This window comes from Cyprinus carpio, chromosome B14, assembly GCF_018340385.1.
Source record: "Cyprinus carpio isolate SPL01 chromosome B14, ASM1834038v1, whole genome shotgun sequence".
NCBI classification, from domain to species: Eukaryota; Metazoa; Chordata; class Actinopteri; order Cypriniformes; family Cyprinidae; genus Cyprinus; species Cyprinus carpio.
This window is the reverse complement of record NC_056610.1, coordinates 15,584,730-15,611,272: the sequence shown is the minus strand read 5'-3', so window position 1 is coordinate 15,611,272 and position 26,543 is coordinate 15,584,730. Positions and strand designations below refer to the sequence as shown.

Below are 26,543 nucleotides of genomic sequence, written 5' to 3'. Positions count from 1 at the left end.
AATAAATAAAAATCAAGTCAAGTCATGTCATGTCCCCTTTATTTATATAGAGCTTTTTACAATGCAGATTGTGTCAAAGCAGCTTTACAGTATTAAACGGACATAATGTGTCAAAATAGTGTGCTGTTGTCCTCTGGTCAGACGAAACCAGCAGTTTAATTCTAGGTTCTAGTGTGCAGAGGACTCATCTGGTTCCCGTGGTCTTGTCCTGGTGGCCGTCTAAGTGACAAGGTCTTCGAAGGGGTTTTGTCTGTTCATCTAGTTGACATGGTCTCTGCTGACATTTAGGGCGGTCGAGGGCATCTCTAGGTGCTGATCCAACATCTGGACTGATATGGCTTGATCCGGGTGATTGCAGTGACCATCTGATCTGGTTACAGTCTGGATCTGGTGGCTAATGTGACCTTGGATTAAGAAAGAAACATACTTATATTAGCGTAGTACATAGTGTGTTATGGAAAGTGTTCCCAGTTCCGGTTGACCTAATTAATGCAAACTAACAATCCTTTAACAGATTTGAATAATAGAAATAGTGTGTTATGTGTAAGCCCGGTTAAAGAGATATGGGTTTAAGAGATCTTGATTTAAGCTGACAGAGTTTGTCTGCCTCCCGAACAGTGTTAGGTAGATTGTTCCAGAGTTTGGGAGCTAACTAGGAAAAGGATCTGCCATCCGCAGTTGATTTTAATAGGTATTATCAAATTGCCAGAGTTTTGAGAATGCACAGATGTGGAGGACTATAATGCAATAAGAGTTCGCTCAAATAGTGAGGTGCTGAACTATTCAGGGCTTTATAAGTTATTAGCAAGATTTTAAAATGTATATGATATTTAATAAGTAGCCAGTGCAGTGTTGACAGAACCGGGCTATTATGGTCATACTTCCTGGTTCTAGAAAAAACTCTAGCTGCTGAATTTTGGACCAGCTGGAGCTTGTTTATTAAGTGTGCAGAACAACCATGGGGTCGTAATGGGTTGTAATAGGTCGTAATTTAGATATATTATTGAGATGTAAAATATTATATGATATTTACCTTTGTATTTCTTTACACATCACATCTTATATTTAATATTATTCTAAAGCTTTGGAATAAGGTTAGAACAATAAAATGCATACATAAATTACATTTAAAAAAGAAGCCAAAATAAATGATGAAGGCATGGTGAAAAGTCTCCATGACAATTTTAAGATTGAATTATGTTTGTTTCAATAAAAATCAACCTCTGCGATATAAAAGTGCCTGATGTTTATGAAATACTCAAATGCTAATTAACCAGAACGGACCTGGTCCTAAATCATTCATCAAGACCAAGAAGGTCAGAAAAATTATTTTAAATATCATATGTATAGTAAACTAAACCTCATGGGAAAAAGTCAAATCCCTAACTGATAAGGCATTTAAGTCTATATCATGGCCCAGAGGGAGTGGCACGTCCCCTTTCTCAGCTCGGGTACTTTCCCCATGCCGTAGAGAAGGTGATGCATTCTTAGTTCCCACAGTCTGATGATTTGGGTATTAAAAAGTCCCTAGCGTCAGTTAAAAACTCCTCTCATCTATGCTTAAGCTTGACATGCTTACATATTTCAAAACCCAAAACAAGAGAACATAGACTACTGAAGTCAAATATAGCTGACTTGCTGTAAACAAGCAATCACATAGTTTACTCTAACTGATGATGGAGATGTATTTGATCTGTTCTGTAAAAGAACACAGAACATTCTTTTATACCAAATAACTCTATTTTGAAAATTGTCTTTTATGATGTTTACTATGATGGTCATTAAGACCTGTCACTAAAAATGAAAAAACTATTTTGTGTCCCCAAGGAAAAATAGTATAACATAACGGTGAGTAAATAAGGACAGAATTTTCATTTTGGATAAACTATCACTTTAAGAATCAATGAAACACTAGGGTTTGATCATCTGTCTCCTGCAGGGAAGATTATAATGTCCGAGCTGCCGTTCTCCCCCAGGCTTTTAAGTCAGTTAGTCTATTTCCATTTAAAGCCACTCAATACCACCTTAACTCTATATAAGACTATGTTATGTGAGCAATGTTTAGAAAAAATATTATTTTCAGAGTTATCTCAAGGCATCGTAAACTGATTTTAAGTGAATGGATTTGTGTTCTTATTTTGGGCACCAGTAGATGCCATGGGTTTGATTAATAACCAGGGAGGTCAGGGGGTTGCAATGTTCCCTTGCCAAACAAAACGCCTTCCAGGTGCATGGACAACCAGAAATATCTCTATCTGAATATGTTCTCTGAAAATGGACACAGGAGGTACTTTGCACATGGATGCTCCCTAATGCCAAGTATTAAATGTACCTGATAGTGTCTGATTCAAGAATTCAAAAATATCCTCTAATCAGGACTCAGATGTTCCATCTACATATAAACCCCTAATCGTAATAAAAGCACTCTGACATGAAGAACAACGGGAGCTTAATTAATATGTATGGGCAGGTTTCCTGGAAAAAGATTAACCCTCGGCATGGACTATATTGCACTGTCAAAGAAGATTCTACACTGGAAACACCTCCAACTAGGATTAATCTGTATTAAAGAAAGCGCACCATGTTTTATTAATCTCTGACTTATCTCATTCCCAAGAGTTTGGAGAAAAAAAAAAAAAAAAAAAAAAAAAGACTGGAAAAAGCAGATTCTTTTATTTATTTATTTATTTATTTTATTTTTTGCTATAAAGCAATAATTTATACCAAAAAATACAAATCATGTGATCAAAACCATGTGATTTGTCACAAACCAAAAACATTCAAATGCTGCACACATTCAAAAATCGCAGCCTGAAGACGAACCATTGCAGCTTTGATGTGAAATTCCAGTCTTGTGAATATAATTTTATACTGCTTTTTCAGTCATTTTGATTTTTAATTAATTATTGTGCTTGTACATGTAATACACCTTTCTTTAAACCCATGTAGAAACATTTTTGTCAGCAAAATGTTAAAGGTATATTAAGAAATTAGCTTTATGATCATATATATATATATATATATATATATATATATATATATATATATATATATATATATATATAGATGCCTGTTCACTAAATATCATATCATTATGTATCATTATGTATTTTTTTTTTAAATACGAAGCAATATCGGACACCTTTGGGAGTTTCTTTACAACATGATCCTAGCAACACCAAGTATGTGGGTTCAGTTTACAGGGAATGCATGAGCTGATAAAATCTATGAGTTAAATGGAACATAAAATAAATAAATAAATACTGAATTCTGAATCAATTTTTATAACAAGGACCTAAAAAAACATGTTATAACAAGGACCTAAGAAGGCTCTCTATTCCTGGCACACTTGGGGATTAAAACCTCATGCCTCCAACCCAATGAGCTCATCTTCAGACTCCACAGGAGATAATAAAGGCATTGCGTGAGACAAAATTTTGTAACAAAAGTCACATGTTTATGTGGTTTTGTCTGGGTTCAAGTGTAAAATATAAAGCTTTTATACAGAAAACAACCTGTGATGTCACACTAGTTTACTGCATGCTTTACACAATGTTCTTGTACACTTGAATTTTCCTTGATGGCTTAAAAAAGGTGAAAAAAAATAAAATAAAAGTAGGCGATAACCACATGGCCATTAAAAATTTCAGATGTAGATTTAATTATTAAAACAGGTTCTTGCAGTAGATAACCAATGACTCTGAAGAATTTTTTTTTTTTTTTTTTTTTTTGGAGTGCAAATTTCTACCTACTGCATTTTAACTGACACACTTCAGTATAATTAATAATAATAATAAAAAATTGCAACAACAAAAAAAAATCATTTTCTGTCTGTTGTTAGCCCATTTTGTATGTTTTTCTATTGTTACACTTTTATACTACTATTTAGTTTCAGTTTCCCTACTTCAAAATGTCATATTTATTTTAATGTTACTTGCTGTTTCTTTGTAATTGTAAAATTTACTTCCAATTTCTGAATTTTTTTTTTCTGCGCCAATTTGTATACCATCAGTGTAAACTTGAGTTTGCAGACCAATATGAAAATATTATTTAAAAGTGTAAGACATTTCACAGCCTCCCTTTTCAGTACTTCTCTGTTTAAAAAAATCAATAAATCATTAAATCAATAAATCAACATTTACTCAGAGTTTGGACTGAAGCAGGAATGGGCGGTATTAACGCTTTACCCCTGAGACAGAGACTCTTGTTTTCACATTACATGAGAGCATCAGAATGACATCATTGCTCATCAGTAACTCGTTTAACAGCAACCTGACTAAAGCAGCCAACCAACGTGTCAGCAATGGAGTTTATTTTTCGCCAAACTGAACCAACAAAATGAAGATGAAGTCACACAGTCTTGGGGAAGCGGTTCCTTGGATGCGTGAGGGTCAGCGAAGTTTTCAAACTCTTCCGAGTTAAATGGCACAGAACTCGAGCCTCTCCTCCTGTCCCGTGCCGTCCCGCTCGGCTTGGCTTTGGGGGCTTTCATTATCTTCGCTGTGGCTGGAAACATCTTGGTGATACTGTCAGTGGTGTGCAATAGGCACCTGCGATCTCCAACTAACTATTTCATCGTTAATCTCGCTATTGCCGACCTGCTCCTTGGCACAACTGTGTTACCCGTATCAGCCACATTGGAAATATTGGGTTACTGGGTGTTCGGGAGGATTTTCTGTGATGCTTGGGCAGCGGTTGATGTGTTATGTTGCACCGCGTCCATCATGAGTCTGTGCGTAATCTCCATTGACCGTTATATCGGAGTGAGTCATCCTTTGCAATACCCCAACATCGTGACAGGACGCAGAGCTCTGTTGGCCATGCTGGGGATATGGATCCTGTCATTGGTCATCTCCATCGGACCACTGCTAGGATGGAAGGAGCCTCCGTCACCGGACGACAAGGTGTGCGTAATAACCGAGGAACCCTTTTACGCGCTCTTCTCATCGCTCGGCTCCTTCTATATTCCCTTAATTGTTATTCTAATCATGTACTGTCGTGTCTATGTGGTGGCTAAACGGACAACGAAGAATCTGGAAGCCGGCGTGAAGACGGAAACTATGAATTCAGGTGAAATAACGTTGAGGATTCACAGGGGTTCGCAGGTGCACGAGGACCCCGGAGCGGCAGCCAAGGGTCGCCCGTCTCAGGCGAGGAATTCTCTGGCGGTCAAACTTCTGAAGTTTTCCAGGGAAAAGAAAGCAGCTAAGACCTTAGGGGTTGTGGTTGGCATGTTTACGTTGTGCTGGTTGCCATTCTTCCTCACTTTACCAATTGGTAGGTATTTCTCGTACACGGTTGCACAATTTGCCCCCCTCCCCTCCATGTTGTTTACGAGAAGCATATCAGCAAAATAAAAATAAATAAATACAAAATAATAATAATAATAATTGTCAAAATTAAATAACAATGATCTTAGCTCTTTTTTAAGCTGGTCTTTTTAAGCCTGAACATCTCAAAACCTGCTTTCTTTCTTTAAGCAGGAAAACAATATGAAACAGAAAATCAACATAAAAGGTAACTTAAGGTAACAAAAACATCTAACTATTGTTTTAGCAAGCACATATTTTAATAAATTGTATAAATAAAACATATAACAGCTTTTCCCAATTAAAAAACTACTTACCCAAACAACATATAGGTCTATTAAATATACCCTTGTGTTTCTAAAAGCTTTTTAAAGCCCAGATACACAATATATATCTAGAGAACACACACACAAACGCACAAATTATTACACCAGTCTGATATGGTCTAGCTCGTATGCCAGTCTTTCCAATTAGTAGGAAAATGCCTTTAAAACCGACCAACAGATCAGCTAGGCCAGGCTTGGAGACCATACCAACTTACGATATTGCTATATTATTTCAGCTAGTGTTAGTAGTGAAAATAACACTTTTTAGTTCAAATATTGACATTCTTAAAATTCTAAATTCGTAATGACATCCTGCCCTGCATTTTGTTTGCCCTTATACACTCTGATGCCTTATATATTTCATATGCCTGTCAATATTGTTCTCATGTCATTACTTGGGGTCTATGAAACGTTAGCAAACATCAATTTACATGAAACAATCCTCACAAGTTGTGATCATTGTTAATGTTTAATTTAATGCTTAACAAATAAGGAACCATTATAATTGCTCTACTGATTACATGTCTTGAGAATTTGGTAAGACAAATAGAAACGTTTCTTTTTTTTAATATTTTAAATAAATCTTGCTATACTGTTTACAGGAACAACACAAAATACAGAACAATTAGGATTTTCACATCCCTATAGGGTTATAATAATAACATACAAAAAATAGTAAAACAAAAATAATTTTAAAAAGTTATAATATTCAGGAAAATGAACTTATATTACAGTGGAAGAATGCATTCTGTGTTATGTTATTCAACTAAACTGAGTCACCTATACACCCACATGAAATACATAAAAGTGATTTATCCCTTAAGCCTTCTGCAGCTGGACATTTGTGGTCAGTGGGAAGACCACAGAGTAGAGGTTAAGACAGAATAAATCTTTTTGCACTTTATTTCCTCCTCCCTCTCATGGGGCTCCCAGTGTGGGGTCTGCGGCATCCGCCGTTTGGCTGTCACAGCAGGGAATATGAGAACGAGGTCTTGACCGCAGCCATTCAGACTCAAAGGCAGGTTATTATTAATGAATTAACATAGTAGTCATTCCTGTCCCTGACAGGGTTATCTCAGCAGGGCAGGAGCTTGGAAATTACTACATAATTAGGCAACTGTGGCTTTCTTTGAATTTTAGAAAACAAAAACTTGTGGAAAACAGTAGTGATTTTACAGTACTGAATTATTGTAGCTACTACAGAGGTCATTTTTACATGAATATATCATGATATGATGTTTTAAGTTAGCAAGTCTGTTTAAACAATGTCAGTTTGTGTTTACATGGAAACTTTAAAACTTTTAAATTATTTGAACTCAAATCAATAGTTGTGACTTTTTATTTCACAATTCAAAATTTTTTTTCTTGTAATTCTGAGATGCAAACACAGAAGATATTCTGAAAAAAAGGTAGACATTTAGAATTTAGACTTTTGCAATTACATTTTATTTCCACCAAAGAAAAAAAAAGGGTTATTGCAACTTTTCATCTTACTATTCTCACTCTTCTGTTCAGAACAACAAGTTTATACCTTGCAGTTGCACATCTTGCAATTGACTTTTTTCTTTTCTTTTTTTTTTTCTTTTTATTGTGTGGCAAAAATAAGCATCTATACTTAAAACATAATGAAAGCAAACAGCTATATTATTACAGCCGTTTTATTTATTTATGTAGGCTATGTATTAATGTAATAAATAATGTAGCTAATGTTTATGTAATAGATAATGTAGCTATTTAGCAATACAGCTTAAGTAGACCTGCTCATAATTTTGGCTCATTCATTGCTGAGGAAAAGAATACACAAGATACACATGCTAACAAGGTTTATAAGTTATGTCACATAAATCGTTGATATTTTTCCAAAACTGTCATACTAGACAATGCAAGACAACCCAGTGAGCTACTTGACTGCATACAATTTGGAAAAACAGATGCAAGGCTGTGAATAGTATATCTCAAACTTGTTTGCTTCTTCTTGGAATCCTATTATTCTAGAACAGTTACATTCTAGAAAGTCCTTTGATAAGAGCAGTAATCAGAATAATGAGACTATTACTATTTAATTGAGTGAGCTGCTTTGGTGTTGCTAACATTAATTAATGCCTTTTTAAGGTCTATTCATGACTTCTTTTGAAATGTTAGCCTTCTAATAGATCATTGTCACTTATATTCTCTTTTGGCCTTCATTCATGAATTCTTTTTTTCAGCCAAGTCTCATGGTTCCCATGGTACTTTGAATGCAGTGGGTCAATGCACTAGAGCTGCAGCATTGAGGTGCCTCCGCTTTATACACCAGGGATCTCAGTCTAAAAATCCACAGCTCTACCACTGAAATTTAATGAAAAAGGGGGTGAAGAAACTTATTCTAGAAATCTTGCTAAATGTTGTTTTTACAATAAACAGAAGCAGCAATTTATATTCAGGTTATTAATTAACTGCTTCAGCAGATATCCGATTTTTAAAGGCTTTCATACATTCGTATATCAGACTATTAATCGCATCCAAAATAAAAAAAAATGTGTTTATAAAATATACAGGTCCTTCTCAAAAAATTAGCATATTGTGAAAAAGTTCATTATTTTCCATAATGTAATGATAAAAATTAAACTTTCATATATTTTAGATTCATTGCACACCAACTGAAATATTTCAGGTCTTTTATTGTTTTAATACTGATGATTTTGGCATACAGCTCATGAAAACCCAAAATTCCTATCTCAAAAAATTAGCATATTTCATCCGACCAATAAAAGAAAAGTGTTTTTAATATAAAAAAAGTCAACCTGCAAATAATTATGTTCAGTTATGCACTCAATACTTGGTCGGGAATCCATTTGCAGAAATGACTGCTTCAATGCGGCGTAGCATGGAGACAATCAGCCTGTGGCACTGCTGAGGTGTTATGGAGGCCCAGGATGCTTCGATAGCGGCCTTAAGCTCATCCAGAGTGTTGGGTCTTGCGTCTCTCAACTTTCTCTTCACAATATCCCACAGATTCTCTATGGGGTTCAGGTCAGGAGAGTTGGCAGGCCAATTTGAGCACAGGGATACCATGGTCAGTAAACCATTTACCAGTGGTTTTGGCACTGTGAGCAGGTGCCAGGTCGTGCTGAAAAACAAAATCTTCATCTCCATAAAGCTTTTCAGCAGATGGAAGCATGAAGTGCTCCAAAATCTCCTGATAGCTAGCTGCATTGACCCTGCCCTTGATAAAACACCGTGGACCAACACCAGCAGCTGACATGGCACCCCAGACCATCACTAACTGTGGGTACTTGACACTGGACTTCAGGCATTTTGGCATTTCCTTCTCCCCAGTCTTCCTCCAGACTCTGGCACCTTGATTTCCGAATGACATGCAAAATTTGCTTTCATCCGAAAAAAAAGTACTTTGGACCACTGAGCAACAGTCCAGTGCTGCTTCTCTGTAGCCCAGGTCAGGCGCTTCTGCCGCTGTTTCTGGTTCAAAAGCACACGCCTGTGCACGGTGGCTCTGGATGTTTCTACTCCAGACTCAGTCCACTGCTTCCGCAGGTCCCCCAAGGTCTGGAATCGGTCCTTCTCCACAATCTTCCTCAGGGTCTGGTCACCTCTTCTCGTTGTGCAGCGTTTTTTTGCCACACTTTTTCCTTCCCACTGACTTCCCACTGAGGTGCCTTGATACAGCACTCTGGGAACAAGCCTATTCGTTCAGAAATTTCTTTCTGTGTCTTACCTTCTCGCTTGAGGGTGTCAATGATGGCCTTCTGGACAGCAGTCAGGTCGGCAGTCTTACCCATGATTGCGGTTTTGAGTAATGAACCAGGCTGGGAGTTTTGCAAAAGCCTCAGGAATCTTTTGCAGGTGTTTAGAGTTAATTAGTTGATTCAGATGATTAGGTTAATAGCTCGTTTAGAGAACCTTTTCATGATATGCTAATTTTTTGAGATAGGAATTTGGGGTTTTCATGAGCTGTATGCCAAAATCATCAGTATTAAAACAATAAAAGACCTGAAATATTTCAGTTGGTGTGCAATGAATCTAAAATATATGAAAGTTTAATTTTTATCATTACATTATGGAAAATAATGAACTTTTTCACAATATGCTAATTTTTTGAGAAGGACCTGTTTACTGTGTATATTTATATCTGTATATAAAGAGACACACACACACACACACACACACACATATATACATATACACGTATATGTGTATTGATATACACATATAAATATAAAATACACAGTACACACATATATATTATATAAACACAAACTTTTATTTTGGATGCGATTAATTGATTTGACAGCACTAATATGTCCTGTTGGACTGTTAAACAGCCAAATGAAAATGTATGCACTTGGATACTCAACTCAACAGGTTATTTCTAGACTTACATGTAGGTTATGAAAAAAAGAAAGAAAGAAAAAAAAACAAAAAACTTTTATTTACATTACTATGTAAGGCTGGAAATAATTTTAGTTGCAAAGAATTTTTATAGATGTCAAACATGTCTAAACAATCAGACACTATCTATCTGTCTGTCTGTCTGTCTGTCTGTCTATCTATCTATCTATCTATCTTGCTTTTTCAAATTTGGAAGAATATTCCTTAAAATATTCAATGTAATTATCAGAAATTCAGACAATTAAAATATTTAGAAATGTTTTTTCAAAGCATTTTGTTCTTTGTTTGTTAAATTATTATTATTATTATTATTATTATTATTATTATTATTATTATTATTATTATTATTATTATTATTATTATTATATTGCCACTATGAATTGTTTTAAAATGATCTCTGTGCTGTTTATTGAATAACATCAATAGCATAAAACCAACTGTGTAGATGTACAGTGAAATGCTATCTTTATTGGCATAGTTCTGCGCTTTCTAAAAGCATAAACTTAATCATCCAAACATCCCTCTTTATTGTGTATAACCAGTGTCTAATGCATCACATGCCCTTTCTTCTGAGTTCCCATCAAAGAGTAAACAAAACTTATTTGTACTGTTTCATTATAGTAATTAAGAAGTATTTATTTCATGAGTACATATAGTGTTATCCCACAGGAATGCAACACTTGGGACTTAGTTTTAAATTATTATTATTTATTTTATTTTATTATTATTTCCAATTTCTCAATAAAAGAAAAAACAAAACATTTATTGACATAAAATATAAAATATTCATTAATGTAAGATTTTGTTTTTAGGTTTACTTTGTTCTGTTTTTTTACATGTTATTCACATCTGGATAGATTTTTGGTTTCAACGTTTTCAACAAGCAACAAGCAGAAAATTTGATAAGCAAGCATTGCTGCCACCTGCTGGATTCTAAAGCAAATGACAGACCTTTAAAAGAAACACCAGTTGTATCAGCAGGGAGCACAATCACAAACAGTCACGAATTGTTCCAGCAGGGGGCACACCAGTTATGTAGCGTTATATGAGAGAGAGAGAAGCCCACGTTTATTCAGGTCCCTATAATTTCACACAGCATCACAGAAAATGTTACCTTCAAGACACTTCAAAACTTACATTTTCTCTGGAGATGGTGTCATTTTCAAATTCCTAGAACTTTTTGATTAAAAGTTACATGTAAATCTAGTTTATAATCTGAATAACTTGGAAAACTGATGTTACAATATTAGTGTATAAAACTCAACCTCACCGATGTGCACTCTCTCCTTGCAGTCGCATTCAATGTCAGCCTGAGGCCTCCAGAAACCATCTTCAAAATCATCTTCTGGCTTGGTTACTTCAACAGCTGCCTGAATCCAATCATCTATCCCTGCTACAGCCGGGAGTTCAAGCTAGCTTTCATCCGCATCCTGAAATGCAGATGTCACCACAGAAAACGGCCAGGTTGGAGAGCGTACAACTACCAGGGCTCGCACATCAACTCCTTCTACTCACGGCAGGACTCAAAGGACTCTGTGAACTATGGTAGTTACCTAAATGGGAGCCAGAGAACCCTGTCCTCTGCCAGCCCCAGCCCTAGTTATCATACCAAAGGCCTGTCGCATTTCCAGGAGGACGGACCCAAACATGCCCGGAGTAGGACACCTTCTGTGTTATCTGAGAGTACTTTGGATCATCATCTTGAGCCTGTGGAGGAAGATCCAACCCAGTCTGTAGGCAATCCAGATCAAGCTGCTTTCAGAAATTAGCCTCAAGAGCAACTGAAAGAGTGAGGATGTTGAACTTTAAGTGGCACAAGACTACTTTTGTTTTTTCAGTAGCCTTAAGTATTTTTATGGTCAAGAATAGTACTAAGAAATCCTATTTCTTTCTAAGCTATTTAAAGGGATACTCCACCCCAAAATTAATTTTTTTTTTCATCAAACACTTACCCCCAAGTCGTTCCAAACCTGTAAAAGCTCCGTTCGTCTTCGGAACACAATTCGGAACACAAAAGATATTCTGGATGAAAACCTGGAGGCCTGTGACTGCCCCATAGACTGCCAAGTAAATAACAGTGTCAAAGTCCAGAAAAAGGTATGAAAGTCATTGTCAGAATACTCCATCTGCCATCAGATGTGCAATCTGGGTTATATGACGTGATGGGAACACTTTCTGTAAGTGGTATCGCGGATGACACAGAAAAGCATACACAGCATACAGTGATATCGAGAGACACAGAGACCGTTGATAAAGGAATTATTGAAGAAAGTCGTTATTTTTGTTTTCTTCACTTACAAAAAGTGTTTCTATTGCCTCATATAACCCAGATTGCACGTCTGATGGCTCATATAACCCAGATTGCACTTTATATATACCTTTTATGGACCTTGACACTGTTATTTACTTGGCAGTCTACGGGACAGTCACAGGCCTCCAGGTTTTCATCCAAAATATCTTAAATTGACGAACTGAGCTTTTACGGGTTCATTTTGGGGTGGAGTATCCCTTTAAATCTAATATACAACCTGGTGTTAATGTACAGCACAGTGTGAATACTCTGGTATTCTTTAACAAACACAGCATTAAAGCAATTGTGCTGAACATTTTTCATTAATTTCCAATACGAAATAATTACTTACTGATTTTCAAGTTGTATAGCTGTCTTTAAGATATACAGTACACTTAAATATTGTTCTAGCAAACAAACATTCTTTTTCATCATAGATGATTAACAAAAAGACATAAAACTAGATTTATGAGCAAAGGGAAGCTAATAAATTTAGCTAAATGGGTTATAAGCTTCTACTGGAATGAGAAAATTGTTCCCACATCTCAAGAATCTCAGAGAGGATTATTTATTTATCATCAACAGATGCATTTCAGAAGCTCTTCACTGGGTATAGACAATGCTTTGTACATTTTATTTACATTCATTTTTCATAAGCACCCATGTTCAAGAAAGGGCTTCTATTATTTTTTCGTTGCAAAGAATTCAGGCTACTCAATGAAACCCCTTAGGAAAAGATAAGAACCAGAGATCTGTTATCAATACTGCCTTGAACATTTTACACTAGTAATGGAAAACAAGACTGCAAAAATACACATTTATACAACAGTCTTTGAACAGAATCAACCTTTGACATTCTCAAGCTGCAATACAAGAATTATATGAATAGTGTAATTAGAAATATCATGATCAGTTTATTGTCCAAATCACTTAAACACTAAATCTAAAGCAGAAGTGTAAATGTCTAAGTAAAAAATAAATTAATTACACTTAAGATTTAGTTACTGCAACTCAACATAAAAAGGCCAACAGGATATGAAAGAAAAATTTCCCACTTCCCATCCCCACCAGCAAAAGATCAGTTAATAGTATGCTGCTGACATTATAAAAAAAGGAAAAAAAAAAAGAAAAAAAAAAAGACCGTGGCTCTGTTTTTATACAATGTACAGTTTCGTAAATATAATATTCCTCTGATTAAACCCTTCTGAAGGCCTTTCATTTTCTAGTGTTTCCCCCACAGCATCCTGTGTAAGGTCAGATCCCAGGTCAGTTTTGTCTCTTCTGATGAAGATTTGAACTTGATAAAGTTTCTTACTGTTGTTGCAGCATCTGAAATGAAATTATAGCATGAACAGTTTAAGAGAGGATATTTAATATCAATATAACGATATGAAAGTTTAAAAAGAACTATCAGAAATACTCACTGTTTAAAAGGCTCCTTAAACAACAAACTTATTTTTGGTGGTGGAACCACTTTTGGTGGCTGTCCGCATGTGACTGGTATCCAATGATGACTTTTGGAGGCACACCTAATCTTTCCTTATACACACGCCTGTGAATAGACAAATACATGCAAATTTTCAGATATATTCAAGAAGTAACATTAAGTTCAGGGTTAAGTCTGCTCCGTGCCTTTTGAAAATTCAGTGTTACTTCCACATAATAGTCAGAATAAATGATGCCTGCGCAGACCCATCTCAGCCCAATGTATCAACATATAAAGCTGTAATTGCTGTGCAAATGCATGTATTCCACCTCTGAGCAGCATTAAACAGTCTAGGTATCAGAAGCCCTTCTGTGCCACCTCTGCAGTGTAAAGTTGGCAATAAATCTACCTAGTGCGCTACCTAATAACCACAAATGAAAAGAAAGTGAAAATTAAAGTCACACTGAAACGCAAGTAGCAGCAGTATTTTTCTTCTGTATTGTGATATACATCCAAGCCTTACAGATTATCGGAAAAGGAAAAAATGTAGAGCTGAGACTTAATTCTATGCATAGATTTTGATTGAGATGCGGGTGTTGGGCAGATGAACACGAGCTTGAAGGCTTTAAGTGGACTGAATGATTTTACCCTATGTGTACAATGGCATCTTTGTTCTCGTAGTCTGTCGTCCATATCGCTATTTTGTCTCCCTTTGTTCGGATGTTGACGACAGCACCACAGACATCATCACTGTGGTCATCAAACGCTTCTCCCACAAGACACAAAAGCTGAAAAACAAAACCAGAATTGAGAGAGAGAGAACTTCTAAGACTTTAGGTCCTCAAACACCGTATAAATATTGCAGCTAATGCAGTTAAACCGACTGGAGTATAGATTTACCGTCTCCAACCAGAAGCGGTCCAGGTCGGCTCTGCGCTGCTGTTTGGACAGAGTGATCAGCCAGCGGCCGCCCCGCTTGTTTCTCTCATCTTCCCACATGGGCTCAATGCCATCCTGCTCCAAAAAGAGCACACGGGTCAATTTAGATCAATTCAAAATTATTTGCATCATGCTGTAATGCTATATTGTGGCTTACCTTGAAGAGAGAGTAGTCACATCCTGACATCAAGTTACTTGATAACTGAATGTGATTGTATAACCTGGGAAAGAGCATCAAAACCTCTGTTAGTGCCACAGTGTACTCACAGTCTGTTTATTTAATCAGTGGTTGGTGAATCTATCACGCTGTTTGTGCTGTTTCAATTCTCTCATTATTACTTACGCCCAGAAGTCTTCCACTGTGTCAAATTTTGAGATGAGACGGAGATTAGCTTGCCATGTTTTGCTTTTGTCATTTTTAAAGAACCAAAGAGCCCATCTGCCAAAAGAAAACAACCCTTGATAACTTTTTCAGATACTTAGGAAAAACACACACACAAAACATGAAATGCGTGTGAACTGGGTGGCTTTACCTGTTCTGCAGAGGATGTTTAATATAATCTTCAAGACTCACTATCTCTTGCTTATTTTCGTCGTTTTTTTCTTCTTCTGAATTTGTTGGATTTGTTGAAGTTTCCTACAAGGAAAGAACAGAACAATTTATTATATTTCCATTATTTTCAGCTCAAGGTTTGCAAGCTGAATGTGACATGTTAATAGGTTCTTGATATTTTGGACTCCAATGCCACTGTCTGCAACAATATTCATTGGACTTGTGATCTACTATTTTTAAAATGTAGGATTTTTAAGAATATTTTTACCCACAATTTCTGCTCAACAAAATACTTAGATAAATTAATTTCAGTATAAAAATGCAAATAGAGTTATTAGAATTAATTTGCATGACTTTTCCAAGTCTGAAGTCACACTTTTAAAATGAGGAACCCTCCTATTAGTATATTACCAGAACTATATTTAAAAAATAAATAAATAAAATAAATAAATTGATGCCACTATTATGCTTCTTAAGATTTCAATCCTGGAAAAAAAAAACTCTAAAAACCCCTAGGAACCTTTTTAATATCTTGCTGCGTACTCAAGGAACTTAAATATATATATTTCAAGTCTTGTCTTATGACACAGTTACTGGAGGAATGGTGGATATTTATGAAAACTTTGGCAGGAACTTATGGATCCTTATGAAAGTTTCTCAGAAAACTACCTTTTCTGAAAATGTACATAAAAGTTCACCAAAGGCTGTCCGTCGAAATGGTTCCCTTAAGTATCATTTTATTTTTACAAACATTATCTTGCAACCAAAATTCTGTAAAATTCGCCAAAACTTACTTTATTAACACTTGACCAAACTAAACACCTAACAATTCCACTTATGTCCGTGTGTACTTTTATCTTGTCAAAACATCAAATAACTGATTTTGAGCTACAGTATGCGATGTGTCCATACAAAGACCGAAAACCATCACATTAACCATATTTTCAGTGACACATCAGCAAAACTTGAGTCTACATTACAGGAACAGATACGGTTTAACACATGCTCAACTTTAAAAGAAAACCTCAAATATGCTCACAGCCCTCCTCTTCACATAAAAACATAACATATTTAACACTTTTGCACAATATCCTTCAAACGCATATGTGCGACAGTCAGACACATGAGCGCACTTGACTGTCTGCTGTGAGAGATATTACTCCACAGCAATATAGTGATTCAGATCAGCTTCTTTAAAATCCCTGAACCAAATGAAACACTTATTTAACATTAATAACCACCACTGGTGTCATCACAATAATGTTTGTAAAAGCACTTTTATTGACTCACCGGTTCAGCAGTCGCCATCTTCTATAAACGTGAAGGGTCTTTCCGTGTGTGAAAACACACATTTGATTGGCCAAACTCAGCCGAGCACATGTGAGTCAACGAGGAGCACGCGTCTGGACAGCGACCCCTAGAGGACACCGAGAGAAATGAACTCCCGCCGTAAAGGGATATGAATCACGTATGGCACTTTATGAGTCATTGATACTTCACTGCTCGATTAAAACCTTTTAAGTGCTTTATTTATGCATACAGTATAATAATTGGTTCATTTGAAACGTTTGTCACGGTGTATTTTTACATTTTCGATCACAGAGTAGAATGGATCAGGGAAGATAACATTTAAGAATCATCATTTTACCATTATCTGATGACCGAATTGTTTGCAACACAGCTTTATATTAATCAAATAATTTATTTGGTCAATTTCTATGCTTTTAAATGCACACATTCAAGTTTTATACATACAACAGAATAGATCAAGCCATTCATATTTTGACTATTAAAAAAAAAAGACAGAAAGTTCTGTTTGGTGATCAGATTTATTTAGTGTGTAACAAACTCTACATACCAATAACCATTATCAGAACAGACTCTAACACAACAGCCAGCCAAGCACAGTAACTACGGAGACAAGGGTGTTAATGATTAGTATGTTTGTTTCTTGGCTGGACAAGGCAGTTAGGACTCATGTCTGAACTTGAGACTTAAAGCTGCAGGACGGTTCGGATACTGTGGAAGACACACAAAAGAAAGTTTGCATTTAGACACCAATTTGTTCCCTGTATAGCATTAATATGACGTTACAGATAGCACCAAAGTAAAAACAGGCACGTTATAAGGTATGTACCTCTTCCCAGCATGCATCAGGTCAAAGGCCTCATTGATCTGGGCAAAGGGCAATGTTTGAGTAACAAACTCATCCACCATCAGCTTCTTATTCATGTAGTCATTCACTAGCTTCGGGACACTCTCCACACTCTTCCAACCTGAAAGACAGAGAAATGAATGCTTCTCTTATAAAGTGAATTGCCCGGCATATCATAATTTATATGCTATATGTCATTTATAAATGTAAATCGTAACATTCTATTATAAAAGTGTATTAATAATAATAATAAATAAATAAAATGGTAAGAAAAACAACAAAATAATAATTATAAATATATACTAAAATGCATATATTATCAAATATAAAAATAATAAATTGAAAAACAAATAAATACATTTTTATTAAAAAAAACAAAAAATAAAAGTTATTATTATTATTAAAAAGAAACTACAATACAATAATATAAAAGCAATGAAAAATAAAATAAAATAAAATAAAATCCCCACCACCAAAAGCTGTGCCTTTCCATGTGCGCCCTGTGACAAGCTGAAAAGGGCGGGTGGAGATTTCTTGCCCTGCTCCTGCCACACCAATGATGACGCTGGTTCCCCAGCCTTTGTGACAAGCCTCAAGAGCAGCTCTCTAAATTCAAACATGAAAATAAGAAACATGGCAACAACAATGTTCATCCTGAACCTAAAGCTGTATAAAACAACAGGGCAATTACGCACTTCGCATTAGGACAAATAGTGATGATTATTTTGTCTCTAATTTTGAGTCACCATGGAAGCAAATATTGTGAGGAGCACTGCAGACTTCAGCTAAGCAGTTAGACAGCTGGGTGGCTGTATTTGCCTGCTTTTGTTCATCCTTAACTAAACAGCTGATGTTTCTGCAGCTCACCATAATGCCAACATTGCCAATGCATTCAAAGGAGTAGTCAACTCCTCCATCTGTCAGCTCCACAAGCACTTCCTGAATGGGCTTGCTGTGGTCCTTGGGGTTCACAAACTCAGTGGCTCCAAACTTCTTGGCAATTTCAAACTTGTCTGGGTTGATGTCAATGCCAATGATCCTGGTGGCACCGACTGACTTGCAGCCCATTATGACTGCTAGCCCCACTGCTCCCAAACCGAACACAGCACATGTGGAGCCGGCCTCAACCTGGCAGGGTGAATACAAGTACATAAGACATTCTGAGGCAGCAAAATGTAAAGAAATGCACATTAATTAATCAAAACAGACCTTAGCAGTATTGATAGCAGCTCCATATCCAGTGGAGATGCCACAGCCCAGCAGACACACTTTGTCCAGGGGGGCATTTTCATCCACTTTGGCCAGAGAGATTTCAGCCACCACAGTGTATTCAGAGAAGGTGCTAGTACCCATGAAGTGGAAAAGCTGCTTTCCTTTACATGTGAACCTGGAGGTCTTATCAGGCATCAGACCCTGACCTTGGGTTACCCTGAAAAAATTTTTTTTTACTGACCCCAACTTTTAAACAGTAGTGCATTTTCACAAAAGAAAATAATAATGAAATTACATTCATTATTACCTGATTTTCTGACACAGGTTGGTTTTAGGATTTTTACAAAACTTGCACTCTCCACATTGGGGTACATACAGCGGAACAACAGTATCGCCTACAAAAAGTAAAAGAGTTTCAGGATTTCTGCAAAACTCCAAAAACTGCTCACATTTTACATGTTAAATGTCATTCACGTGAGGGTAAATAGTCCATTTTGACATGCCTTGTTTGAATTTGGTGACCCCTTCGCCAACACTCTCAACTGTGCCTGCCCCCTCGTGACCCAGGATGACAGGAAACAAGCCCTCAGGGTCACTTCCACTCAGAGTGTAGGCATCAGTGTGACACACACCTGTAGCATGAATCTGAAACATACAACCACATGAGACTTCTCACGATTACAGATTTTGAACAGCTATGCATTTTATTTTTATTTTTTTTGCAATTTATTTATTTTTTCTATAAATGACTTGATTGCTTAATTATTTTAATAAAGAAGACAAACACTCTTCTGCATAATCATGCTCAAGACAAGACATCAGGGTCAAGACTGAACATCGATGCACCTGCCCGGTGTAAATCTGTCACAAAACATGGTGCTTTGACAGGGTGCAGCTGCAAGCCGGTTTGCTACAACTTTAGTAGAGCCGGTGCAATTAGAAAGTGAAATCTTGACGCTATCAGTTATGAAAACATCTTACAATCCTCTGATTTGTCAGATTAAAATGTTAAAAACAAAGGTTTTATAGAGCACCAAGGTACTTTATGTCATCTACTCTCCATGCACAACTTTTGTCAAGAGGTGCAATGTTCAGATTAATGATTTACCTTCACTCGAACTTCATGGGCATTAGGTGGAGCTACTTCCACTTCCTCAATGGAAAGAGGCTTACCAGCCTCCCAGGCCACTGCTGCCTTGCATTTGATCACCTGAGGATGAATTGTGACGATATCAGTTCATACTTTTAGAAGTAAAGTTTAGGTAACTCCTTTTCCCAATGAAATGAAGGTTAAGGAAGCTACTGCTCTGGATGATTTTATACAGATACAGTGCAGTTCGAGAAGCAGTTAGAAGCACAAATCTATGTGATTTTTAATACAGTTAATGTACAGTATAGCAAAATCGGCCCAATATATGGTGCATCTCTATTTACATGTTGTAATGAATCTATGCTTAAAGCTCGTCGAATGCAACAATAAAGATTATAGACTAACATGTTTCTGATCGTTCATGCATCCACTGCACATTTCAGAATACAGAAAACAGGTCAAAGCAGCACAATGGATCTTTGTATGCCTAGATCTGCACTCCTGTCATGCACAAGTGCTGCTATTTGAAAACGTTTTTGACTCGCAAGGTTTTTCGCAAATATTGCCAAATTAAACGCGCCCAACATGCACACTGTAAATACTTGACGTAGTTCAAACTGTGAGAGCAAATTTCGCTGCAAACTTACTTTCCCAGTTGTGTCCATGCTTTTCTTCCACCACGACGAGAGGAAGGGAAGGGGTGTGGCAAACTGAAGAACCCTTTCTTCAACCAATGAGAGACCACGATGTTACTACGCTTGAGCAAAGTTCGTTGTTTTTCTCAGCGCAAGCAGCGCTTTAGCATTTTATTGGTCTTTTGCTAAACGATTTATTTGTTGACTTGTTAAAAAAATCAAAGTGCGGGTTTCCCTACAACTATAAACAGGCTAGTCAAAGTATGATCTCTGGTATGATGCATGTTCACTTAGTTATTAGTTTCATGGCTAAGTAAGTAATTAGTTATATTACCATATACAAAGACATGTTAAAACACTAACGTGTTATATATATATATATATATATATATATATATATATATATATATATATATATATAACCTGTAATCAGTGACATAGCCTTGTTTTTCCAAGAATAGTCAAGGTAATATCCCAATGCTGCCTGGTTCCACACAGAAGATCTGGAAAAACCCTGACTAAACATTTTGTCCAGCTGTTGAACAGTAAACATTGCTTTTTATAAACAGTGTCTGGCAGCTTTGCAGAATCAGGAATCTCCCCCATTCAAAGAGGATGTGAAAACCCAGTATCTACACTTGAGCAATAGCAGATTCCTTTGGAATTTGTGAACAAACATGTTGGTAAATCACAGTAGAATTAGTAAAAACAAGGGCACCAAGTTAAAAGTACAGTAAATATACCATAGTTTTATTTTGCAAGTCCATGGTGGCATCTGGAGTTCAAATGAAACAAATTGCTATTCTGTAAATGCAAATATCCATTATAATCCAACAATGAAAAGTTTTTTTACGTTATTATCTGTGGATTTGGTTTGAGCATTTTGTCACACTACATAACCTTGATGTTATTCAAGTCCATACTGGTCCAGCCGTCAGTGGATGCTAACCAACCAGTCAAGGTTGGGGAGACACTCGCCCTCTTTGTACACAGGCATGTGGTAACTTAAAACATCAGCCCTATCAGTATACCCAAAAAAAAAAAAAAAAAAAAATCTATTGCAGAAAAATACACATATGGTACAAAAAGTAAAAAGTTCAGCTGTACAAAAGAGGCATCAGTTAACAGTCTAAAGACTAGGCCCCAAATGCTGCTTCTGGCTTCTCACTGGAAGTCTCCCCGGCAGAGGAAAGGACACATCCCATACCGAGAGACCTTCATCATCTTCCACCTGCAAAGCAAGTAGGAAAAATTTGACATGTTTCTTCCACTACACTGAAGATGTTTTAATTGAATGAAAAAGCAGATCAGATATAATATATTGTTCACATATAATACTCTGCTATTCAATGTAGATGATTCTATGCAAATGCAACATTGGTGATCATAAGAGATGTCTTTCTAAAAGATACCGACTTTTTAACATTAATGTATATTCAAAATATATAAGTTTTTTTGTGGATTGGTAAAAGCATGAAGGTAAGTACATGATGGAATTTTTATTTTTGGATAAATTCCTCCATTAAACTGAATTCAGTACTTTCATCCAATTTCTTCATTATATTCTGATGAACAACATAAATAATTACCTCTGAATCCACCGCCTCCACCTCTGCCTCCTCTGAATCCTCCACCACCTCCTCCTCCGCGTCCGCCAAATCCTCCCCCACCTCCTCCTCCACGTCCGCCAAATCCTCCCCCACGTCCACCGAATCCTCCACGTCCACCAAATCCTCCACGACCACCACCACTGCCACCACGACCTCCGCGGAAGCCACCTGCAAATACATCATCATTTACTTTAGGGTCTATAGCTTCAAAGGTAAACCACAATGTTTAAGTTATGTAACGGTTAAAACCAGAGATGGTGATCAAACGGAATCGGTCAGCATATGTATGACATTTTCTTGTGTGATCTTACCTCCTCTCCCACCTCTTCCTCCTCCTCTACCTCCACGGGGCGGCCCCTTCTCACCTGGAGGCCTAGGGAGGAATCTCTGGAGGGGCAGCAGCTTCATAGGGTCAATGTAGAACTGATGCAAGAGGAGAGAACGAGAAAAGCTAATTAAAAATATCTGCATAATACTGTAAGTCACATCCTAGTGCACTGATAAGAGGCAGAACAGACAAAGGAAGCTGCAAAAATTGCTTGAAGGCTCTTAAGAATCCCTTTGATATTCTGAAGCAATATCTGCTTCTAAATGATGGATAATTTTAAAGAAACACCCACTGATCGTTGTCTAATATTGGAAATAACACTGATAAGTGGTGGGGTGTTTCTTTAAAAAATATAACTGCTTAAAGTAAGATTTTGTGGTGTGATTATTTTTTATAATGTACATAATTACTATAAATGTTGTTATAATAACAGGGACAATGATTATTCACTTTAAATTATACATTACTACATATGTAATCCAAAATAATAATAATAAATAATAATAAAGTTAACAGACATGTTATGCTTCAACTAGCCTCCTACTACTGAAAAAAAATGAACAAAAAAAAACACGGTTCAAACCATCACTTCACATCTAGGAAACCAAAAAGACTGAACTTACCTTCTGTAACTTCTTGAAGGAGGACGCCTTCATATTTTCAGAAAGTTTGACTGAAAAATACTGAGGTATTTGTTAAGGACATATTTACATATTTAATTAAATTTAATTAATCAACCCTGCAAATGAACAGTTTATTATTATTAATTACTATTAATCTAAACATTTAAAAACTTTAAAACATTTGTGTTTATTTTAAGATATTAATAAGATCCGTGTATACAATCTTGCACTTTTAAAAATCCTTAAAGATTTTACAGCAAAACAGCGTGCACAACAACCTGAAAGTAGACATTAGAAATAGCGTGCTAAAAAATATGAAATACGATTTAGAGGGTATGTATTATTGTGAACAACATTTTTTTCAGCAATGTTTTGATCATGCTGATAATTTAGAGGCCTTTGAAATTCGTCAAAAATTTAATAGGGTTAATTATACAAGAACCCTTCACTGGACGTCAGTATGAAGTTTTAGAAGTCTTTGTAAGATCTGACAACAATGTCAAGATCCCATGCAATAACATGTAAGGATACAAAATCACGAAGCTGCCCAAAGATCTCGTCCACTTTTCCAATTTGCTCCTTGTTTTCCAGGTATACAGGAGCGTTGAAGTAAGGGACTTTATTGTCGTCCGTCACACATTTACAGACAATATCATCCTCACAGGGGTGCATGAACTCTCCCAAAGCTGAGACACGAAAAACATGAATACCAATTATAACCTGACATGCAGTCTTGCAGTGCAACCGCAATCTAGCGTAAATAGAAAGAGATGCATGAATGAAAACAAAGGCACCTTACCTACAACATATTCCGGTGGACCAAAGTCTTGATTTCTGTTAAATCCACCTCTGCCACCTCGACCCCCTCCAAATCCGCCTCCACGACCGCCACCTCTGTTAAAACCACCACCACGACCCCCTCCTCGACCACCACCCCCGCGGAATGACATGACGGAGCACCTGAAAAAACACATGAAACCAGTCTCTGGCTAATTAGGACAACATAAAGCTCAACGAATCTGATCATCGTGAGCGAAACAAACCCTGATAGAAAGACAGCATCTCCAGGTTTAATGCAAATAGTTTTAGAATAAAAATAAATAAATAAATAAATAAAAATAAAACATTCCTTATAGTAAACCATAATCATAACCATTAAGCAAGGAAATAATAGCCCTGGTAGTGGAGTACTGTCGAGTCGAGCATGGTTAACTAAGGAGGTTAGCCTTTTAGCATATATAATACACCTGAGTGCAAAACAATATAGGCAAATAATACCAATACCATGTTAAAGTATTCTACTCAAACATATGTTATTGTGAAACTCGAATTGGAAAGCGAAAAGCACAATTTACCTTTAAATATGGTTGGCTGGACTATCAATGAGCACGCTGTTGACTCCGGAAACACATGTGCCTGCACTGCCTGCACTGCATGCACTGCCTGCCGTAAACGAACACCGACTCACAGACTGTCGTAAACACGGAAGTCAATACCATGTCTGGGCGATAGAGGCATTGCAGCAGGGGCCAGTTGTTCAAAAAGTGCGAGTGTATTGCATTCTAGTTTTGAATTGCATTTGCACAAATAACTACTTCTGACTGGTCCATCTCTGATGATTGTGCCGATGTAGTTTACAATCAGTGATAAATGTTTTAAAGTTGTATTACATTTTAGTTCCTGAAATCCACCCTTCTGATGGGTTCATTCAAAATAAACCTTTTTTTTTTTTTTTTTTTTGATTAAAAGTAGGCTATCTCAATCTTACTTACATTTTTCGAACAACACAAACTGAGGATTCAATCCAGATCAAAACCAAGACTGGCTTTTGTGATCTAACCCAAATTCAGAATCCTTTTTTTTTTCTTCTTTTGATCAACCCATTTTCAAGATTTGTTCCAATCTGATGGCCTCAGAAGATTACAGTTGAGTTGAGATACAGTATAAATATATTAAAATAAATAGGGAATGTATATTAAAATAAATATTTTAAAGCTATTATACCTTTTAAAATATACTGTAGCGTTCTCGAAACAATAACGAGGCATTCTGCAGTATTTAAGGCTGTTGTCGGCCACAGCCACGTCATACAACCCCATCTTATTTAGAGCACCACATTCAGAGAACCAGCGGGGAAATCTTCTGCCCCTCTTTCCCCAGTACTCCCCTCACACACATCCAGGGGACGGGGCTTGTCTTGTCCCAACTCATAGAACATTTAACAACAACAGAATGAATTAAGTGCAACATTAACACATTCCTTTAAGAACCGTAACCTTTTGAACATGCTACAATATATGTGAATCATTTAGCTTGTTGCATGTTAAATTAAATATTTTTTAGTTGAGGTTGTAGTACATTTTTGTTACTCGTTCTTAATTTCACATAATATGTGTCATTTTACAAGAGTTTTTCCCTTAAAAAGAAAACACACACAAATCATTGCCATATTTAAATTAAAGATTTTATTTATTTATATATTTATTTTTTATTTTTCTGACTGAACGTCTAGAGTCTTAATGAGCTCTCACCCATGTAAGAAATATGAATGCATGCACTGAGGAAGCAGCAGAGGTCACTCTTGACACATGATGAGTTGAGCAGCTTGATTACAGTCTCTCTGGAGGGGCTCTAATGATAGTGAGGGACCAGAACATTTGGATTCTGATCAGGGAACTGCTGGCTCTCCTGGGTCTACACAGGAGAAGGCGATATCTGTAAATAGAAGTCAGTTTCCCCCGAATCTCTCTACCTCATTTTTTTTATTTTATTTTTTTTTTTATTTTTATTTTTTTCTTGAATGCCGCAGGCAACTGTCAGCATCCAGCATGGGAACTTGAGTATTGTACCGAAGAAGAGGGAGAGAGCACTAGACAGCCAGAGAGAGAGAGAGAGAGCGAGAGAGAGAGAGAGAGAGAGTACCCTAGATCAAGAGAAGTGCTGCAGTTTATGTGGAGCTTATTATAACCTTGTGTTGTATAGCTTGTACCACAAATACCTTTACACTTTCCTTAAACCTTTTAGAGAATAAATCCTGCCTTTATACCTACACATCCTCGAACTCAGCAGTGACTGGAATTTTGACTTTATCTCTACTTGTCTGCCTGAGAGACACTACAGCATTTGAATGTCAATATTTGATGTTGGGCTAGCACACACATGCTCAGAAGCTGTGCTGCTTCTCATTGAGGAGATGGAAGACATACACAAAGCACACACATGCTCAAAAAACAATGCTCTGAATCCAAAATGACGCCATATTCAACGTAAATCTATGAACTGATGAAAACTGTGTATGAAATGTTGTTCCAATATTAAATATTTATTTTAAAGTAGCCAAACATCTATTCATCTTGACAAAGACATTCAAAGTAAGGTGGCTTTCAAATGCTTGCCAATTTAAATTCTTCATTCTTACTCTTGCCTGAATCACTAGTTCTTTATCTTGGAAGACTTGTGTAGCAAATTCCTTTTGCACCTTTCAGGACATGAACCATGTGATTTAATTGCACGAATGTGGAGTGGTTCCTATCCTCTCGTATCGATTTCTTGGTTGGGTAAATTCGTGACTCCCACAATGGTCAGTCAGATCAAACAGGCAATGTGGCCTTTTAGATGTAATGGTAACTCATTTGTTATTGCCCCTGACTGCTAAAAG

General features: G+C 36.6%; 4 protein-coding genes across 4 annotated transcripts; 1 reads left to right on the top strand and 3 right to left on the bottom strand.

The window, feature by feature from the left end:
- The first annotated feature begins 1,411 nt into the window (after positions 1-1,411).
- Positions 1,412-12,023, top strand: LOC109088716 (alpha-1A adrenergic receptor-like). The gene is made up of 3 exons (XM_042738804.1): positions 1,412-1,451; positions 4,390-5,277; positions 11,318-12,023. The coding sequence occupies exons 1-3, from the start codon at positions 1,412-1,414 to the stop codon at positions 11,791-11,793; spliced, it is 1,404 nt and encodes a 467-aa protein (XP_042594738.1). The 3' UTR covers positions 11,794-12,023.
- An 843-nt stretch (positions 12,024-12,866) lies between these two features.
- On the bottom strand, positions 12,867-16,672 carry LOC109088767 (eukaryotic translation initiation factor 4E-1A-like). Its single transcript, XM_019102903.2, has 8 exons — positions 16,523-16,672; positions 15,213-15,316; positions 15,023-15,118; positions 14,837-14,900; positions 14,641-14,754; positions 14,389-14,528; positions 13,739-13,866; positions 12,867-13,643 (listed from the first exon to the last, which is right to left on the bottom strand). Exons 1-7 carry the CDS (start codon positions 16,538-16,540, stop codon positions 13,767-13,769), a joined length of 636 nt encoding a protein of 211 aa, XP_018958448.2. The 5' UTR covers positions 16,541-16,672; the 3' UTR covers positions 12,867-13,643; positions 13,739-13,766.
- A 370-nt stretch (positions 16,673-17,042) lies between these two features.
- Positions 17,043-20,482, bottom strand: LOC109098299 (alcohol dehydrogenase class-3). The gene is made up of 9 exons (XM_042738232.1): positions 20,337-20,482; positions 19,708-19,809; positions 19,103-19,244; positions 18,907-18,994; positions 18,597-18,816; positions 18,255-18,515; positions 17,858-17,993; positions 17,370-17,508; positions 17,043-17,251 (listed from the first exon to the last, which is right to left on the bottom strand). The coding sequence occupies exons 1-9, from the start codon at positions 20,352-20,354 to the stop codon at positions 17,227-17,229; spliced, it is 1,131 nt and encodes a 376-aa protein (XP_042594166.1). The 5' UTR covers positions 20,355-20,482; the 3' UTR covers positions 17,043-17,226.
- A 564-nt stretch (positions 20,483-21,046) lies between these two features.
- LOC122139631 (H/ACA ribonucleoprotein complex subunit 1-like) lies at positions 21,047-24,384 on the bottom strand. The gene is made up of 7 exons (XM_042738231.1): positions 24,241-24,384; positions 23,685-23,845; positions 23,417-23,571; positions 22,886-22,945; positions 22,246-22,357; positions 21,914-22,102; positions 21,047-21,555 (listed from the first exon to the last, which is right to left on the bottom strand). Exons 2-7 carry the CDS (start codon positions 23,833-23,835, stop codon positions 21,545-21,547), a joined length of 678 nt encoding a protein of 225 aa, XP_042594165.1. The 5' UTR covers positions 23,836-23,845; positions 24,241-24,384; the 3' UTR covers positions 21,047-21,544.
- Between the last annotated feature and the right edge of the window lie 2,159 nt (positions 24,385-26,543).